We start from the raw sequence: 20,795 nt of genomic DNA, 5'->3' as shown, positions 1-20,795 counted from the left end.
TCTGCGGCAGCAACTACTACGGCCTCTTCCTATCTGCTCTGGTCGCCTACCCGGCCGCACGCTACAGTGACAGCTTCCAGCTGCCGGCCTTTTAGTCTCTCCCTTAGGAAGAGACCTGTGGAGGGGCAACTCTTCCCTTGGCGGGGACCTGCCCAGCCCCACCTCGGTCGCCTACCGCTCTCCCTAGCGGCCCGCACCCCTTCCAAGCCAGTTCCTCCGGGTTGGGCGTGCTTGCCTGGGGCTAACTTTCCGCGAGATGCTGTCCCCGTGGACCTGTCTCGCCCAAGTGTCCCATCTCTCCTCAGCCGCTCCAGCCACGCGCTTGGCGAAACGCGTGGCGGGACTCGAGACGGGGACCTCCGCGCCCAGGCTTTTACTCGGACTCCAGCATGTGATGGAAGGGGGGGTGGCGGCCGGAGCACAGGCTGGGGGCATCTCGGTGGCACCCAAGAAGGTCATTTTGGGGCTGGCTGCTATATTCGGGGAGGGCGAGCCCTACGACCCTAGCCGGCTGACCCGGGCAGAAGGCTGGCCCACCATCCTCCCTCCCACCGCCTCAGCCCGGGTGCGCAGGCTCACACCCCTTCCTGGGGAAGCAAATGGTCCCTTCCAGGCGGGTGGCCATGTTGCTCTAATAAAGCGGGAGGGGCGGCGGCGTGGGGGGAGCAGATGCCGCTGGTGGCGCGCGGGAGCCGGGCGCTAGCAGAGCGCAGCCGCAAGGGAGGCGCGGGGGAGGCGAGCCGGAGCCGGAGCCCAAGCAGCAGCCAGTGTTGGCAGACAGCACCCAGGCGCAGCTGGAGCCGCAGCCGCGATGGCCGTGGCCGTTGGGAGACCGTCTGTGAGTGCTGGGGCCTCGCAATCCCCGTCCGCTGCGCCTTTGGCGCCGGGGTGAGGTGGGGTGGGGGTCCCTGCTTTCGGGAGGGTGCTAGCGGGGAATACTGGGAGCCGGGGCGGGGGCTGTGTACGGCGGCGGCGGCGGCGGCGGCGGCGGCTGTGGGTGTGTGCATGAATTTGGGCGCGCGTCTGGGGCTGAGGGGAGGGCGAGGAGCCCAGAGGTTCGGTTACTACGTGATGCAACAGTGTATCCTCTCGATTCCGGGGATGTGGGAGAAAAAGGACCCTTTTCCTGTTTTTTCTTTTAAAGGATCCTTTTAGCCACGGTTGTTTCTTGGCTGCCTCCCTCTCCCAGCGCACACCTTTTCCCTCGTGACAGTGGAGAAAGGCGCCGGGTGCGGAGGTTTCCTCCCGGCTCCCCCGCGCCGAGTGGCGACCAGGGCGTGGGAATCGTTAGCCCAAGCACTTGTGTCACACGGTTGTAGAAGCAGGTCAGAAATAAAGGGATGGGATGACCGTGGTGGCTTCCTCAGCTTATTGTGAGATCCCGGACACCCTCAGGCACCCACGTCGGTGACCGGGCCCTGCCCAGGATGTGGACAAAAGCCCTAGACACACACACACAAAGTTTTCAAAGGGCCCCCTTGTCAGGGTGGGTAGAAGTCTTAAAATGCTCTGCGGTTGGAAGGCCCGGGGCGGAGGGCCGGGGATGCAAGGAAGAGGAAGGGAGGGCGGTGCGTGGAGAATCGGGTGCCACCGGCCTGGGGCGAAGGAGCGAGGGATGGAGGCGGGGTGATGCTCCGGCCCCGAGTTTGCGGGCCTGGCCAGGGCAGCGCCTCTGAGGGTGCAAGGCTCAGTCCGCGACCCGACCGCGTCCGAGGGCAGCGGGACTTCCAGGGTGCGGTTTCAGTCCTGGCTCCGCATCCCCGGGTGATAGGCGGAGGGAAGGGGCGGCGGCAGCCTTTCCTTTTTACTGAAAGGAGCAGAGCCGGGTGGGAAAGGCGGAGTTCTCTTCTTTCTCTTTCCGCTTTTCTTTGTCGCTGCTCAGAGTCCACTTTCGCCCACGGGCTTTGTGGGCGCCTCGAACGAGGTTCTTCCCGCTCTAACACCTCCTTTTCCTTTTATCTTCTCCTTCCCACAACTGTGTGGCTGCAGGTGGTGGCTTGAGACATTTTGCAGGTACAGACGAAAGTCTTAACGGAGATTCTGGAAGCCCAGAAATGCAAAATGCAAGACTGTGCTCTCAGAACCCCCAACTTTTCTCCCAGCTCCTCCCCCAGATACACTCGCTTTTTACACCCGCTCCCACAGTATTTCTCAGGGCCTCTCTGCATGTTCTAACCAGGTTTGGTGGTTCAGCTGCCGAAGTGCTTTCAAAGACGTTCTCCACCGCCAGAAAATGTGCCGCGGTCATGTTGAAGTGTAACTGTGGGTCTTCTAGTCATTTTAAACTTGAATATTTAATGACGTACTCTTAAGAATTCACGTCTCCTCTTGGTGATTAGTGGTCATAGATTGTTGTTACTGAGGGAATTTGCATAGTCTCTGGAGTTATCCCTTTATTTTTCTGGTGAGGAAACTGAGGTTCAGAGAGGTCAAGTTTACAAGTTTATATGGTTACATTACTCCCCCTCCCCCTTCCCCAACACACACACAAGCACACTTATATCCAGATACTGATTCAAATAACTAAAATAACAATATCTGCTTTAAATAATTGGAGAGTGGCTAGGAATGCAAATGTTCTGGGGGAGAGTTGTCTTTTTCAATAACACTTGTCGTTGGTGCATTCTTGATGCATGGGGGAGGTGGAAGAAATAATTTGCTGCACATTTTCTATAAATTAGTTAGTTCATATATGTCAGTTAAATAGGAACAGTATGTGAATTTAAGATTTAGTTGTGTGGCCATAATCATATCCAACACCAGGTCTGCCAACCAGATGTGAGCTTAGTCCCACAGAATTCTTGTGTCTAAGACCTCTCTCATTCAAAAAATAGAGGAGACTTTTACAAAGTGAATGTGTAAGGAGGAGATAACTGCTTTCTCTGCACATTCCCCCTTGTCACTAAAATTAAGATTAAATTACTTACAGTTTGAAAACAGGAGACTTTTTTTTTGAAGAAGAAGCTGTGGTAGGGCGATCAGGAGTTGATTACAAAGTTAAAAAGTCTTTTCATACAGTTTCCAAGGAATTGTTCAACTGTTTCACTTTGTTCATTCAGTTAATATTTGAAGTGTAGTGTTTGCAGTTATGTCTTTAAAACAACCGCAGTGAATGCAGAAGATTCTCCAAACCTAGCCCCAAAGTCTCCACACTGACTCCTTCATGGTAGAATTTGCTGCTCTTCCTTTTCCCTGTATGATTTCAACAAAAGAAGAGTGTGTTGAGAGAAAAGAATCACTCCAGAGTTGATTTATGTGTGAAAAGTTTCCCTAGTTACTCCTTTGGAATTAGATTTTTTCCCTATAAACTGCCTCTCCTGTTCAGATTGAAGAAAAGTTCAGTCAGAATAACTTGCCCTCCACATTAGGCAGACATTCTTGAACTTGAACATCTTAGTGTGACATCCTAGGTAAATACGACGTTAGTTATTTGATATTATCCTTATATATCAAATGCAGTATTTTCTAGCTTATGGCATGGTTATATTCAGTTATAACCATTTTAGCTTCAAGGCTAAATTCAGACGTTTCTTAAATGGATTTGTTGTTGGCTGGGAAACAGAAGCTTCAGTTTAGTGTCGTACTGTTTATTTCCATTTTAATCTTGACCCCTAGCTTCTCCATTTTCCCAGGAATGGTTTTAAATCTTGGCTCTGAGAAGACCCTGAAGCACATCTGCTCTTTCCAGAGTGTCTGATGACTAGCAAGAGCCTTTCTCCCCTAGGGATGTGTCCACATTTTGGATGAGTTAGTATTTAGGCATCCAAGTCCCAGGGCAGCTATTATCTTTATTTTAATCAGAGCGTGGTAATTTACTCTACCTGGGAACAGGCTTTAGGCGGCTGAAACACTCTCTTAAGGAGTGGTGTTCATGAGGTTATAGGGTCTAGGAGTTCAAAGGGACTTTAGAGGTCATTTGGGTCAGCCTCCTCCCCAGCGCAGAAAGAAATATTTCCCACTTTATCCCTAACAGAAGGTCTGTGTTCAACCTTTTCCAGTGGTGGAGATTCCCCTATGATACTGTTCAAGAAACAAGTTTAATTGTCCTTTTATCTGTTGTGCCAAAAGGAATGGCAAATCAAGTTCAGTCGAGCTCATTTAACACTCTTTATTGACACCTCCTGTGTGCCTAGGTACTGTTCTTGGTGTCAGGGACACAGTAGTGGACAACACAGAACTCCTTCTTACCTGGAGCTTTTATTGTCTGAGAGATTTAGTGTCCGTATGTATCACAGTGACAAATTTCGGCGGAGTATGTAAGCCATTTAGGGAGAAAGGAAATTATGTGCCTATTGCTGACTCAATGGTTATGATGCAGGTAAAGGATCCTATCTGTTTGAGGATCATTACAGGCAGTTCCTAAAGAACTGTCTAAAGTCTATCTTCAGCAGGAAGGAGAGTGGGGACTGACAATGAAGTGTTATTTTCCCTTGTTATAAAATTGCCATTTCTGTGACTTGAGGATATGGCCCCCACATGGAGGCCTCTGGCTGCTGGACCCAGAGAAAGATTAATGGAGCTGAAAAATGTCCAGAGAATGGCTCTCTCAGTGATAAAGGGCTGCCATCCAGGGGGCGGTTTTTAAAAATTAAAACTCTTTAGTCAGTGATATAAATTATACACATTGAGGCTCTATAAGCAGTTATTAAGGAATGCAAGAAGTGTTTGAGGTGCAGTAATTCCTCCTTTTTAAATCTTTTGAGAGCTGTAGATTTTTTTTATCTTTTAGAATACCTTCTTTAAAAATGATGTGTCTACATCACAATGAAAAGTTGACCCAAGGAATTGATTAAAAGACTAAAACTAGCTATATCCCACCACCCTGATATGACAGTTCTTAGACTGGTAGTTATTTTCATCCAGCAAGCATAATCCATCTCATATAAACTGCTACTAAGAAACCAAACTGTGTGCCTGGGTGGACCCTGTCTGACTACTTGGACATTCATACAATGGAGGGAACAGAAGCTTAGTGCTTTCACAGGGGCTACCCTATGTCTGTGTGCAGACAAAGGAATGCGTGATTTGGGTGGCCTGCTTTGACTGATTACCGAAAGACTCAGTGCTTATCCTTACTGGTGATGCCACAGCTGAGAAGGATCTTCAGGTTTAGACTCCCTGTGGGGCAGGCTATAATCAGAGTTCTCTGTGCCTGTGTTTCTCTTTCTAGAACCTTAAACTTGGCTGGGGGGGAGTGTGGGGGTTGGAGCTACTCTTGGATTTTATCATTTATTGGGAACTGTCTTTCGCAGACTGTCTTAACCAGGGTCAGCGAAGCTGAACCATTATCTAAACAAAGACCCGGTAGATCTAAAGCTTCTATCCTTTTTCCCAAGGAGAACTACTTTGCAATATAATTGATATCCTCTTTGTTTTGTTTTTTTTAGCTTGTGTGTTTTAATCCAGAGTGACAGAAAACTCCTTCCAGCTGGACAATACCTCTCCTACCCACTCAGGCCCGCTGGCAGCCTGTCAGCGTGGCTGCTGTTGAACAAAAAAACAAGACTTGGGCTGAGGTGAAAAAGACAGGGTTCTAAAAAGAATTTGCTGGTGATCTAAAAATCAAATTTGTGTTGTCTCAGGCCTGGCCCGAGGTAGACATCAGGAGTCTGTTTCCTGAGGGGACCAGAGCTAAGGCACGAGAGCCACCTGTTCAGGATCCGTGCTGGTGACTGTGAGCGCATCACTCAAGTCGAAGGATGCAGGAAGAGAGCTGGGTGGGTGCATTCTGTCCACCTGCTGAGCTAGGACCAAGTGGCACAGAGTGTGATGTGTTGATGGAGGGGCAGACTAGGGTGGAGAGGTGGGCAATGCTCCAAAAGAACTTCTTTGGTATCCGACAAGTTTTCTGCCCCTTTTTTTTTAAACACTTTAAAAATTGTTGTGAAAATATACATAACGTAAGCTGTGCCTGTTTTTAATAATTAAACACTCCTTTGAGAAGAATTTGTGATTTTCTTACTTTCTAATTTGTTTCTTGTAGAAGCAGAATCGCAGTATGGGTAGGCTAGACATTGACAAACAAAACAACCCTCGCACCCTAACATGTCAGTAGTCATTCTTAGCTTCCTAATCCATCTGCTTTATCAGCTATTTCTTGCATACTTTCCTTGTGCAGGTGCTGAGGTTATGATGTGAGTACTTGAGATGCTGTCCCCACTGTTCTCATCAATTTTTTCTGAAGGATGAGTAAGCACTAGGACTTAGCAAGGAAAGAGAAGTGGGGCAGCAGCTGGGGGAAAAGTCTTCCAGGCCAAGGGAACAGCATGTGCAGAGCTCTGAGGTGAGGCAAGCCCCTTAAGGAAACCCAGTTTGGGACTGGGACATCAGCACTCAGGGTGGGGTTGAGTGGACAGACATGAAGCTGGGAAGGTGGGAAGAGACTAGATCACTCAGTGCATTCTTCAAGACGTGTGAGTACTTACTACACAGCTCTTAGAATATTTTACATGCTATCCACCCCGACCCACAACTTAGGATATCCCAGATTCTTGGACTTGGTTGATGGAAGACACTGAAAATCTTCAGAGCTTACCTAATCTGATAGTGGGAGAGCTAGGCTTTAGAACCAATGGCTCTTAGATCAACATATGTACAGACCTACCATTTGTATGGGTCAGTTAGACTAAATTATGTTGAAGTATCAAATTGGTCCCCAGATTTGGTGGCTTACGCAGCAAAGGTTTACTTCTCACTCAGGGTCCTTGTCTGCTCCATCCTCTGAGATCTGCTCCATGCTGAGTTGACCCTAGGACCCAAGCTGAGGGAACATCCTGTCTTCTCTCTGGACTTTGCTAGTCTGGTGGCAGCAGGAAAAAGAGGCATGCTGAACCCTGAAGTGACTTTTCAAGCTCTTGGAAGGGTCACTCCCACATGGGCTTCACTGGCCAAAATACATGGTCACTTCTGAATTCAACAGATGGATAATCCTCCTGCAGACAGTGGCTCTGTGGGTCACTTGGCCAAGCTTGATAGATGGGGAAGTAAACCATCCCCTAGGAAGGGGCAGTGACTGTGTTGAATAGTTAAGAGTTCACCATACCTTCCTAGTCAGGGAATCTGCTATAGAGCCAAGGGCCTTTATTATTTTATAAAATTGTCCCCGTGTGTAATGGTTTTTCTCTGTCTGTCCTACTCTGATTCCAACTGGACATGGTAGGATGAAGAGAGAGGGAGACAGTGCGTGTGTGTTAAGCAGCCAGAATGAATCGAAGGCAAGGGTGTGATGATTCCTGTTCTTTCACAATGAGCATCCGATAGCATCGTCACCAGATAGGGATGGGGGGTGACCTTCTGAAAGACCTTCCGTGCTGCTCTCTGGAGGCTTCAGCTCTGGCACTGTACTCTTTGGGAAATGGTTTTGAGGCCATTAGGACTTCGAGCTGCTTGATAGAATGATTTCCCTTAGGATGCTTCCAAATCAGTCCTTGCACAGCCCGTCTGTTCCTAAATGCAGAAGCGTCTATGACACCCTTCTTTTCTATGCTTTGTTTTCTCTCTGCTGAGGGGTAGTGGTGCAGTCGTCAGTCAGTATCCACAGGGATTGGTTCCAGGATCCCTGTGGATACCAAAATCTGCAGATGCTCAAGTCCCTTGTATAAAATGGCCTAGTATAGTTGGCCCTCCACAGTCCAGTTCAATCAGCTGCTGATGTGGTCCCCACAGACAGGGGTGGAGGACTGTATGTAGTAGCATTGTGATTGAGGGTGTGGGCACTGGAGCCAGACTGCTGAGGTTCTAAGGTATCAGCTCTGCCATTGAACATTTGTGATCTTGAGTGAGTGACTTGCCTTGTGTACCTCACATGCCTCATTTGTCAAATAATTACAGTATCTTCCTCGAAGGTTTACAGGGTTAAATGCGTTAGTACGCCAGGTGCTTACAATGATGCAGAAAATAATTGTCCTCGATAAAAGGGACACGAATACTAAAGTGGTGACGGCTTTATACTGAAGACTGGGCTCTCACCAGAACTGCCACCCCCACCCAGCGGGAGGGGAGCGTTTGCCCCCTCCTCTCCCTCTCACACACACCCGAAATACACACTCCTCCCTTTTCTCTAGTCAGGGCACACCTTTGGGGCACCGATCAAATCCTCCTTGAACGCTCCACTTGCCAGCCCAGGTTTTGGTAACTTTTCTCTTTGAATTTCTATAGCAGTGATGCCTATGACACTTACGTGCCACCCACATATGTTCTGGTCCCCACCCCCTGCCACCTCCACCTTTTCTTTAAGTTACTTTTTTTTAAGAAAGAAGAATGATCAAATATAGTTGTGAACACTTTAAAAAAAAAACCCTTATTATCATAAGCAGTATGTTCTTTTTTTTAACTGAAGTACAGTCAATTACAATGTGTCAATTTCTGACATACAGCACAATGTCCCAGTGATACATATACGTACATATATCCATTTTCATATTCTTTTTCATTAAAGGTTGTTACAAGATATTGAACAGAGTTTCCTGTAAGCAGTAAGTTCTGATAGCTTTGACCACATTCCTGCATTCTTAGCCATGTTTCCAGAATTAAAGGAAGGGACTGCACCCCTCCCCCACTGACATTTGACTGGAGGAGGGAAAACTGGTCCTTTGGATCAGTTGGATGAGATTCATGCCCGCCCACCTCCTCTCAGTCCACCTGTTTATTCCAGCTGTGCTGTGCTAACCTCTGGCAGGCACAGACCTCATCTCTCCTGCTTTCTTTCCGAGGCTTCTCTGCTGTAGCTGCTTGGGTTCTGCTTAGCTATTCTAACAAATGTATATATCTGCATCTCCAAGGGACTTATTCCAAGGGCCCACTATTGACTGTTGGGAGATGGTAGCTGGTGGATAATATTTCTCTTTTTTATCACTAAATTGGACAATTCTGAGGCACAATCAGTATGGCTCCTCGGAGGGTCCACATGAACCCCAGCCCACAGGGATGATTAGCGCTCTCGCTCTCTCTCTCTCCCTCTCTCTCTCTCTCCTCTCTTCCTCTCTCCTCTCCCTCTCTCCCTCTCCCTCTCTCTCCCTCTCTCCCTCTCTCTCCCTCTCTCCCTCTCTCTCCCTCTCTCTCCCTCTCTCTCCCTCTCTCTCCCTCTCTCTCCCTCTCTCTCCCTCTCTCTTCTCTCTCTCTCTCTCTCTCTCTCTCTCTCTCCACACACACACACATATGTATACCCTTTAGGATAGCTTTCCTCTTTCTTGGCGAAACTATTTCCAGTCCCACGCCTGTTCCTCTGGATCACTTTTCAGAGCAGCTGCATGCATGCAAGGCCTTGTCTCAGGCCCCTGCATTTTGGGAAAACCTAGGTGAAGACACCTTGTTTCCTGGTTTGTGGCCCTTCTTTTGCCTTATGCAGATGAGGGAGCATGAATGTTGCTTTTGAAACATACCAAATTACTCTGGACATTAAAAAAAAGTATGTTGAGAACAAACTGATCTTTTACCAGGTTTTTACTATTTACTGGAGGACAGACTTCAAACCACTGTAAAAACTGGACTCAAAAAAAAAAAAAAAAAGGCTGGATGCATCCCCTAAACTTTTCTATAATTTTCAATTCTAGTTCCTCAGAATGGCACTGTCACACTCTCAGTTTGGAAGGGCATGTTTCTGAGTGTGTAGTGTCTAGTTTGTTCAGTAACTGGTTTAATGTATCAGTTTCAAGTCAATTACGTATTTTGTAATCTAGGAACTAGATACGGAGTATATGGTGGAAGATGTGTTCTTGGTACATGGGCTGTGAACTTGGGCCAAACAAAGCTTAAAACTTTTTGAAAAAGAGAAATTTGGAGGCTTACTCTGCCCACAAAGATTGGACAAATGAGGCAACAGTTCTGGAAACAACTTTTAGTCAACTAATGTTGAGCAATTTTATGGGCCCAGATTAATTTATGTATCTGCCTGGGAGTTCTTAGGATAATTGCTTAAATCACTCCTTCACTTTGTAGGAGCCTAGCCCAGAGACAGTTTCTGATCCTGTAGTATAGGTCCTTGGAAACAGCGTAAGCCAGACTGATTCATTCTCCAGTTTTCCCCAAAGTTGTCATCTTTGCTCCCACTCTGAGATTTGGTCTGACTTTTTGTGTGGGTGGGCAATCTAAGACTATACCTCCACTGGTTGGAATGATTTGTCTATTACATACCTCTTTGTTTTCAAAGCGTTTTGCAATTCTTAGTCAACCTCTTAATCACGTCTCCCCTGGGGAAAAGTTGGATGATCCTGACGCACAATTGAGCCCTCTAAAGAAGTCTCTTAGTTGCTGGTAATCAAATTTGTCTCATTCAGAAACCAAAATTCTAAGGCTGAAAATCAATTTAATTAAGACAAGGTTTCAGCCATTGAAATGACCGATAATTAATTCAGTTTCACTATCTGCCCTTCCAAAGGTGGCTTTTACAGCTGAAGAGAACCTGAGTCTAAATTATAACCCAATCAGAGCTGAGGGTGTTGAGGACTCTCTCAGAGACTTTCTGTAACAAACATTTATATAGGTATATTGGGGAGTTAGGGGTACTGCTAAAGATTGCCAAATCTTCTTTCTTGAAGAATCTGTATTCTTACTCTTCGAAGGCTTTTCCTATTTCCCGTTCATTCAGTCAACAAACATTGAGCCCTGGCTAGCATCAAGCATGAGTGAAGAGGTCAAAATCTTATTCCTTCTCATTATCCCACCAAACCAAGCCAGAACCAAAAATCTTTTCTAGTAAATGAAGCTCCCTGTTACTAAGGTTCAAAATCTTGGGATAAGGCTTGAATTCAGGGGTGAATCACCAGGTTGTGTTTCTCCTTTTTACCTTGTGTCTCAGCCACTAGCAGCCTCATTCATAATGGTTTATCATCAACCAGCTGTATATTTGAGGACCTTCTATATTTCTAGCCTTGTGCTCCATGGTTTTGGAAATATGTGAATATAAGATTTGGCTCATGCTCTCAAGAAGCCTGCAAATTAGTTGAGGAAAAAAGACTCTGATAATGCTCAACTTCCATGACTTGGGGCAGTGGAGGGGGTCTTGCCAGGCTCCCCTGACTACTATTTAGCTCTCTTCTTTCTCTTTGATGGTGAACATGAGGAACTTGGTTCAGAATTCGGAAAGAGTAGGGTCCATTTCCCCTCTCTTTTCATTTATAATGTAATTTGAGGAGTGCTAGAAAGATAACCCCATCTTTCTTTCCTCCTGGGCTACCATTAGACATTTTTTCTTTTGGTTTGAAGCAGGGATTAAAAAAAAAAGACACAACAAAGGGAATTGAAAAATTGTATCCGAATCTAAGGGCTTGTTTTCAGAATCTCTACCAGATTAATTTGTATGCTTCATTCCTCCTTCAAAGCATACCAGCTGCCCACAGCATGCCAAACACTTTGACTAGTGGACTAGTATTCTATTCAAGGACACATAGGCATTTCTGTACCCACCATGCCTGCTGGATCAGTAAGCCAGTACCCATGCTTACTAGGTCAGTTATTTGTTTTCAGACCTGGTTATGCCAGTTGTTGTAATTGTCATAATTGTATAACTTTAATTTAATGTTATATAAATTTAGAGACTATAACTGCAAAAACAGAGTTGCTTCTAAATTAGATGCTTTTTGAAAGATTTAGATAAAGCGAGAATTTTGCTAAAATAAAACTGTGAAGTTAATATGATTAAGATAATGGTAAAAAGTAGGAGGAAAAAAATTGTAAGAATCTCACAGTCTGCATTCAGGTTGCATTGAAAAGATTTTATAATTCTGGCTCCACTGGAGAGAAACTGGAAATCGTAGGTGATGCCTATAGCTTTGTGCTAGAGAGACACCTCTAATTGGAATTTCTCTAACTCATGATGTTGGAAAAACCTTGACCCTTTGTCAAAAAATTTGTGCATAACTGTATGTTTATATGTTTTAAGGTAAAAATAAAATATCTAGGCTTAGCTATTGTTTTTAAAATCCTAATATTTAAATGTGTTTTAAGATAGACTTTGCAGTCCTGCTCCTAATAGCTTTGGACTGAGGGGATTTGTAAAGAACAGCCACTCCTCCCAGCTTCCCCATTCCCGTGTTCTAACACATATGAATGGATAGGGAAAAGTTGAGAATTACTGGTTTTTCCTGGGTTGAGATGCAAATGTCTCTGGGTGAGTTAACTCACTTGACATTATTTAACTTCTTTTACACCTGATGTAAATGTTATCAGTGTTTTGTGGCTTTTTTTTTTTTTTCCTGATTTGAAAGGCCACTAGAAAATTTACCTATTTCATCGGTTTCTCTTAAATTAGTCCAGAATAAAGGGAAATGTGATTTGGGGAGCAAAATAATCTCAGTTTGGAAAGTGAGGTTATTTTAGAGATCTTCTGAATTCTCTCTTGGAGATACATGCACACAGGAAAGGGATGGGTTACTCAAAGATTCACTCAGTCTGCCTGGGAAGAAGACATTTTGTCACTAGAGGTAGATAAAAGCTTGGACCACAGTCTTAGTAGTTAGCCTGGATTTTTGCATTCATTCCTTCCACCTATCCCTGGATAATCTTCCATCAGCAATTTGATTTAATTTTTAATCCCAACCATGAGAAAATTAAGTGGTTAAAAAAAAAAAGTAGAAAGTTGTTTTTCTATTCCAAAATATAAGTAGTGGGAGGAGAAGTTTAACAAATTGGAAGCTGAAATGTGTGATTTCTCCATTTCTTAAACTAAAACTGGAATCATTTTTCAGAATTTTTTTTAAATATACATTTGAAATGTTGTTGCTAATTTACACAATGACTTTGCCACAAAACTCACTGCACATACAGCAGTGATGTCCTAATTGAAGTTGTGCAATTCCACACATTTTTCCTGTGATTAGATTTCAGTGGGTAGAAGTTGACTTTGCAATAACTTTGTGAGGTCATTTGATTAGATACTGTTCTTGACCCAACCCCTTCGGTCCCTATTTGATGGATCAGGATTCATTTGATGATCTTCAGACCAGGTCTTCTGTCTAATGGTTTGTACCCTCTTTTTACCAAATGGAGCTGCCACCCTAGGCTGCAGAACAGCATTGTCAGATAGAACGCTGTGTGATGAGGAAAATGTCCTGCCACTGCATTGTTCAGTATGGAAGCCACTAGCTGTACGTGGCTTTTGAACACTTGAAATGTGGCTGTACAGCTATAGAATTAAATATTTTATCTTGTTTAATTATATTTAATTTGCATTTAAGATTAAATAGCTACATGTGGCTGGTGGCTATCATTGAATACTGAAGCTTTAGGAGTATAGTCTTGAAGTATTTATAATCTGTTATTGCTCTCATTTTTTAGAAAACTTTTTTTAAAAATTTTTTTTTGGAGGGGGAGAGGTAATTCGGTTTATTTATTTATTTTTAATGGAGGTGCTAGGGATTGAGCCCAGGACCTCTTGCATGCTAGGTATGCACTCTACCACTGACCTATACCCTCCCCTCTGGAAAACTTTTTTATTAAGGAACATCTCAGACATACACAAAAGTAGGGGAAGGTTGTAATGAACCCTTCCATCCCGTCACCCAGGTTAGTCTACGTCATCTATTTCCCCTTGTATCTAACCTTTTCTCTCCCATCCCACAACCCCCCAAATTATTTTGAAGTAAATTCCAGGCCCAATCTGATCTCATTTTTAGAGCTAAGTTGGTGATCTGGGGGAAGGAGGGAAATGTTTTCAGGGAGAGGTACTTGGGGATCTTCAGGTATATTTGTGATTTAAAAAAAAAAAACAAAGATGAATAGGAAAAGTTATGGCTTGACAAAGATAGGTAATGAGTATATAGATGTGTCCTATTCTGTATGCTTGAAATATTTCATTACCACCATCATCAGAAGAAGCCAAGCGTGAGCCCAGAGATGGAAGAGTCACTGGACCAGGCCTCACTTACCTGAACTTATAGTGAACTTTGACTTCATGGGTAATTTTAACATTTAAACATCATTCATATGCAGTGTTTATCACTGAGCTTAGTTGAATGCCAGCAGTGCTATGTAGAATCATAGGATCTGTAAAAAGGTGGAAAGCAAGCTAAAGATCTTATTTTTTAAAGCCCAGTCTCCTCACGACACTTGGTATCAGGGGGTGGTAGCTTGGTTTGAGCTCACACTGAATCCAGTGCTTTCAGTCACACCGACTGATTGGCGGAGTTAAAACTGGCAGCACTAAGTTGCTCCTACCTACTTTTTAAAATGGCAGATTCTTATGTTCTCTTTTTAGAGCAGATATGTTACTTCTAAATCTCCTTGCAGTTTTGTAGATACTCTTGTTGGAGGGAAATGTTTTTCTAATTCACAGTATAAAGAAGTCATTTATGAAATTTTTATCTTTGGAGCTGAGAATTTATGCCTGTTTTGGGTGGAGAGTATTATAGGAAATGCCTGTTTGGTTTTTTGTATTTCTGTTTATAAGAGAAACCCTTGTGGCAAGCCTGTTTTGGTCATGTGGACACATCAAAGGAAATAGTGTTTGCATCAGTGATATTTAGAAGCGCATTTTTCCTTCCCAACAGAAAGCAAGCATTGTTGCTGTGCTTTTGTAGTTTAATTTAGCGGGTAATAATGATTTTCTTCCTTATGATAGAGTGCAGAATATGTGCATTCTAAATTTGGAGCCCTATACTTAGGATCTTAGGATTTAAGAGGAATGAATTTGTGATGGTAAAAGGATCTTGTATCATCAGAAATTCTCCCAGGCTTTGGCTCAGCTGTCCTATTGATGGATAAAGATAATATGCATTAGAAAAGGGGCTATTAAACATTTCAGCAGCATTCTGAACAACTGCAAGCCTGGAGCTGCAGCACAATGCTGTTCCTCTTCTATGGTCAAGTGTCCAGTAGAGTCTGCCCTTTGTGTTCCTTTGGTCTTTTGCTAACCATATTCCTGGGGGAGAGGGAAGAGCTATGTGTAATCTCACCATCTGCATTGTGGCTTAGTCCAGTTTGCTTTTATTCCATGGTTTGTGGATATCGTGAATACTTGGTTAACACCCTACATATAAGTGTTACCACGACTCAAGATTTATGCCATTTTTGCAAATAATCCTCTCATGGAAGAAGCCTTCTTATCTCCACTTAACAAGAGATATTTGAATCCATGGTAGTGCAAGAAGATTCAGGGAAATGTTTTGTTAAGTCAGTTGCTCTGTCCTTTCCATGCAGGATAGAGACAAGAAACTATTAAGGCCTTTAAAATGACCGTGACCTGATTAGGAAAATATAGCAACTATTTTCAGTAAGGAGGGCACAAGATTAGTATGGGTAGCAGGTTTTTTTTTTTTTTAATATCGACAGATTTTTGGAAAGCTTTTATTTTAGACTAAATTTAAATCTAGCAGTGACACATTTTGAAAAAGAAAATAAATTCACATAATCTAGCTCTCCATTAAGCATCTTACACTTGATTAGTTAGAAAAATTCTAAACTTGATGGAACCATAACATTAATAAGAAATAGAAGTCTGCCTTACGTGTTCTCTTTAAAATAGTTAATGAGCGATGGTTTATTAGCAATCTTTGATAGGCCTCAGCTTAGATCTGGAATAAATTATCTAGGCCACGGTAAGACAATAAGGCAGAGAAGTACATCAGACCATCTTTGACTGAGGTGAACTTCATTATTTGGCTCATTTATTTCAGGGGAAAAAAGTACAAAAAGGGACAAGGCTCAGATTCTTCAGTTAAACTGCTGTAAATGGGAAAGCACGTGACATCTCGACTCTGGCTGTTGAAATGAGGGCGCTAGTGGTGCCAATTTTTAGTTTTTCAAGAGAAGACGGACATATAGAGTTTGAAGTGAAATTTCCCCTTCTGAAAATGTTGGCAGCTAAATCAAATATTTTAAAAATACCATGTGGGCCACAGACACATGTTCGTGGGCCAAGTCTGCCAATTTGCAATCCGACTTCCACTGGAAATAGTTCATTTATTTTTCTTATATTTGAATAAAGAAATCATTAAAGTTTTGTGTTTGGTTTGGCTTCGGTATACCTTTTAGAATGCTTTAACATTTGAGCAATTAAAGCACTTTTTGCGGAAAATATGCTTGCTGGTTCTTAAAACAGAAGCAATAACTTGAACTCTGATATGAAAGCATCTAGATTGTTTGCGGGCAGCATTAAAACTTTTAAATTGTTTCCTTAGCAGGATATTTCTAAACAGGTTTGATCAAACTGGGAGAAGTAGAACTGAAGTCAAAATGCAGTGTGACAAGGACCCACAGCAGACAGAGCAGGAGGGATTCTTGAGTGTGTGGTACCCAATGCAAATATCCCTCTGCAAAAAGATGTGCTATATTTAGTGAATGGGAGTTGGATGGTTTTTCTTTTTGGTTAAGGTCCAATGACAGTTAATGGCTGTTCCTTACAGGCTGTGAAATTATTTATGAGTTTGGCAGTAGGACAATGTAAAATGCAAGTGAATGTAGGTAGAAGAAGTTCTGCTATCAAATTCCAACAAACTGTTATTGCTCGAGCCAGGAGGGACTTTAGAGGTCACCTCATCCAGGGCCTACCTTTGAGATGAGGAAACCGAGGCTGTGGAGTTCAGTGGAGACTTACATTCCTCACTGACCCTTCCCTGTCCAGCAGGAAGCCCGCACTCCCCATCTTTGCCTCTCTTCTTCCTGCCTGTAGGAAAACGTGTTTTCCAGGAACTGTTTGTGACAATTAGAGAGTCTTGGGAAAAAAAAAAAATTAGATGTTGAGTGAACAAAATACCTTCTGAGGAGGTTGAGTTAGCTTCTTTCTGATTGTTGGAAGATTTTTATTGGGAAAATTTCTGTGGTTGTTTTTGTATGAGTTTTGATACCTTTCTTCCCCAAAGTCTATTTTTTCATAATATAATGTTCACAAGAAGCAGAAAACCAGTTAGATCATCAGCAGAAAAATGTGGCCATAACCGTTAATTCTGCAGAATTTCCTAGTGGTGGATTCAGCCATATGAAATAGTTGGTTTCAGCTGTTTCTGAACTATGAAAATGGCAGTTTCATGAGATTCAAGATACCTCGAGCATAAGAGTAATAATAAGTACAGTTGACCCTTGAACAACACGGGTTTCGACTGTACAGGTCCACTTAGAGGTGGGTATTTTTCAATAGTAAATACTACCACGCTGCACATCTGTGGTTATCCGAGGATGCAGAGAAACCACTGATGCGGAGGGCCGACTATAAATTATACGAGGATTAACCCCTGCGTTGTTCAAGGGTCAGCTGTACTGGGGTATCGTATCTTCCTTGTCCTCTCAAAACATCCCTAGCATTTTACATGGTCACGGACCATCCAGCCCTTCTCAGATTATTCCACTGAGACGCCATTCTGCTGGGGCATTTTTACTGAGGAATGTGGCATTGGAAGCTGCATGTGCACATGTGGAACAGTCTTTCTTCCACATGTTATGTTTGGCTTAAAAAGCCTCCCTTGCCTTGGAGAAAAGACTACCCAGCAAAGGGAGATGCTGGATTTGTTTCTAGGTTTTCAGGCCAACAGGAGCCAGTTGGAATGGAAGTCTTGGTCAACAGTACAATAGTTTGATATGCAGTTATATTAATGTTACAATTTATCTTGAGGATCTGAGACTTTTGGAAACATCGCCCTGTTATTGTAATTGAATCCTAATTCTGATTTGGTCGTGGTGGTGGGTGGGGGAACGAGTGGGCCCACAGAAGGCAATGTTAAACCCTTTAGACCATTTCTTCCGCTAGTTTTCTAAACTGAATGCACTGAGGATTGGCTTTGTCGAACCAACTTTTGTAAAAGAAGTGGCATTTTAGCATCTCAGAGATTACAAAAGTAAGTATCAGGGATGTTCAAGCCTAACTGGCTCAAAAGCCTAATTTCGTTAAGGAAATTTTTCTTTGAGAGATAACTGTGATCTCTGAATCGTATTTCAGATCCCCGAACAAGTAGAATAAATCTTTTGATTTTAGGCGTCAAGGGAATTAATAACGTATACACGCTCATTTTTCTTGAGAAATTAAAGAAATCCACCCGAGATCCAATCAATATGAGAAAGCCAAACTCTACCAACTTCATGGTTCGTAAAGCTCAGAGTGCACCACAGCTGAATAAATACAACAGAAGAGCCACCACAAACAGCAACTTGGAAATGAGACTTCTCCCTACCACTCTGAGCCAGAGGATTAGTTAGAAATTCACTTCTGACGCTTCAGCCGTTTTTGACTGTGAGTTAAAAATCCGAGGGCTTTAACCCAGCTCTTCAAAAGCATTCCGTTACGACTGGAGACATAAAGGGCCCTTGGATTAGTGTAAAAGGTTTTCCAAAGGAAAAAGGTATTGGAGAGGCTGAGTCCTAATTTATTTCTGCAAAGATCCCTTTCCATGCTCTGCTGTCTGGGATGCAGGCTTGCCTCCCTAGGGTGGCACGCTCTTCATGACTGGATGCCTTTCCTTCCTGTGAGCCTCTGCAGGGTCCTGTGCACGTCCCTCCTCTGTCTTTGCACATCACAAAAATGCCTTTCTCTGGCCTCTGCCTACCCTCTACACCTACTTGTCCTGCAAGACTCCCCAGGCGTCTTAGCTTCCCCCTCGCCCAGGCAGAGTGGCGGGGGACTCGTTTTCTGAAGTCCCCCCATCTTAGGCTCCGGTAATAAGCAGATGTCTTATTGTACCATGATAGTTTTCATGCCTCCTTTCTTATCTTAAATACAGCATAGAATAGTGCCCGGCACAAAGGAGTTCCTCAATAAATGCTTCAAAAATAACTCGGCAGTACCAGGCCCAGGTTTCTGCCTGATGTAGGACTCAGGCAGTAAAAATTACTGTGCAGAACATCCTCGAAGGACGTTACGGAACACAGAATTTAATGCACTGCTCAGTTTCCCCCAGGAAGTCTGACTTACCGTTATCTGATGGTCGAGCACCTGATGGCAGGGAGCTTTGGAGGCTGAGAAGGGAACACACGTGCAGTGGGCTGAAGATTTGAATTTTCATTTCACCTATTTCTTGTCTCAGCCCAATTTTCTCACCCCCGGGTGGCTCAGGCCATACCAACTGGAGTTGACCAAGTGTAATACACTTCACTCCTGCCCATCAGAAAAGACTGCAGACTGACTGGGCAAGGCAGTGGCAGTGGATGGTACAGGTCTCTTTGAGGCTGTATTCAGGGCTTCCCCTGGGTGTATTTTTTCCTAATTATTTGAAATTATATGTATAGCAATGGTCCCTGAAGCTATTCTGGGTGGAAATTAGTGGGCTGCTCTCAGCATTGTCACTTTCATTACTTACTGCCTTCCAGAGAGCTGCCAACAAGTTTCATGGTGAAAGTTCTAGAAATAATAGCATGAGAAGTGGTTATTCATAGTTGTCTTGTGGAAGTGAGAATACGGGGTTCATCAGAGGAATAAGTAGTTAAAAGTTTATATATGAAATCTACATGTGTTTCTTAGGTGCCCTTAAGTGGCTAGCAGCATTGACATGGAACTGATAGAGAAAAACATTTGAAATATTGTTTGCTGTGAAATTACCTGAAGTGGCAAGACAACATACCAGGTGTTTCCTATCATCTCTGTTGAAACTATCACAAACCGATGATCTAGATATCATCTGGACATTTCAGTGAAAGAAAGAGACTTAGAAGTCACCTGCCCCAAAGTCATTCAGCTCACAAGTGGCAGAGCCGGAAATATTACTCTTTAACCAACTTGCAGTCAATGCTTATGACACGATTCCATGCCGCTTTATTTTTTGTATTAATTACAGGGAGTTTTTTCCCCAAGCCTATCATTTACAACATTTATATTTAAATATTAAATTAAAAATGGCACCACCAACTTCATGAAGACCTTCCTCAAAAGTGTGTTGGTGAAAGGTCACACTTAATTACTTTTAAACTTTAAATGATTTTAAGCATTGTTCTCGAACAGAATATTGAAGTATTTGTTTCAGCTAAAAACTTCTTGTCAGGATTCTTTAATGTTGGCTGGGAGCAGCACAACACATGAATACGCCAAGACTTTTATGAGCTTCTTAGAAGGGTGGTATTCACTTGGGAAAAAGAAAGCCATGTTGAAACGGACACAACTTTGGGGCTATGTGGTAATACACTGCTCATCTTAAAAGAAGATCGGAATGAGCTAGTGAGAGTCTGGGAATGAAGTGCCAGGTGGTTGCCACAGTGCCTCTTTTGTGTTCTGCTTCATGTGGTCCTGTAAAAAAGTATATAAACTTTTAAAATATGGGACATAAATTACTCCTCTAAAGTAATTCCTTAGTAAGGACGGCCAATGGCTCCACAAGATAACAGCAACCTCTAAGTGGTTGTGATCTCCGGCTGCCATGCGTGTGCTGCGGTGGGACATCTCTTCCTGTGGCTATTGGCCACTTGTATTTATTTCTCTGTGAGTAATCTATTCACATCCTTGCCTTTCTTCTCCTTTGCCCTCTAATTGGGCTATTTTTCTCTATCTTGTTGACATTCATCCTTTTTATATGTGCCACTTATTCTTCTCCCAGTCTGCCATGTGTCTTCTGTTTTTGGTGTCTTGTGATATAGAAGCCTTAAATGTACTATCTTCTTTTGGGTTTGTATTTTGGTGTCTTGTTTCAGAAGTCTAGTTCACTTTTCACTGAAGTTCATTTAATTACGTTTAACAACTGTTTTGTCTTTTGCTCAGTAGTTTAGAGGGGACAAGAATGTAGCAGCTGTTAAGAAACAGTCCATTCATCCAGTGAGAGATGTCCTGAATTAATAAATTTGAAACTACTCAAAGAGGAGACAGAAAAGGAAGAGTGTGGAACCCAAGACATGAAAAGGGGCTCAAGAATCCAGCCCTCTCAGAGGGGCACGGGCATTTAATGCTCTGT

General features: G+C 43.4%; 1 protein-coding gene across 5 annotated transcripts in view; it reads left to right on the top strand.

The window, feature by feature from the left end:
• Positions 1-658: 658 nt before the first annotated feature.
• Positions 659-20,795, top strand: part of SEPTIN11 (septin 11) — an 82,189-nt gene continuing 62,052 nt past the window's right edge. For all 5 annotated transcript variants that reach the window (XR_004311741.1, XR_004311740.1, XM_032457463.1 and 2 more), the window contains exon 1: positions 659-838. Coding sequence is in view for 3 of the 5 variants with exons in the window: in XM_032457463.1 (XP_032313354.1) it covers positions 812-838 (27 nt within the window). In the remaining 2 variants the exon portion in view is untranslated. The remainder of the gene's footprint in view (positions 839-20,795) is intronic.

The sequence above is a fragment of the Camelus ferus genome, chromosome 2 (genome assembly GCF_009834535.1).
Source record: "Camelus ferus isolate YT-003-E chromosome 2, BCGSAC_Cfer_1.0, whole genome shotgun sequence".
NCBI classification, from domain to species: Eukaryota; Metazoa; Chordata; class Mammalia; order Artiodactyla; family Camelidae; genus Camelus; species Camelus ferus.
This window is presented reverse-complemented; position numbering and strand designations above follow the sequence as displayed.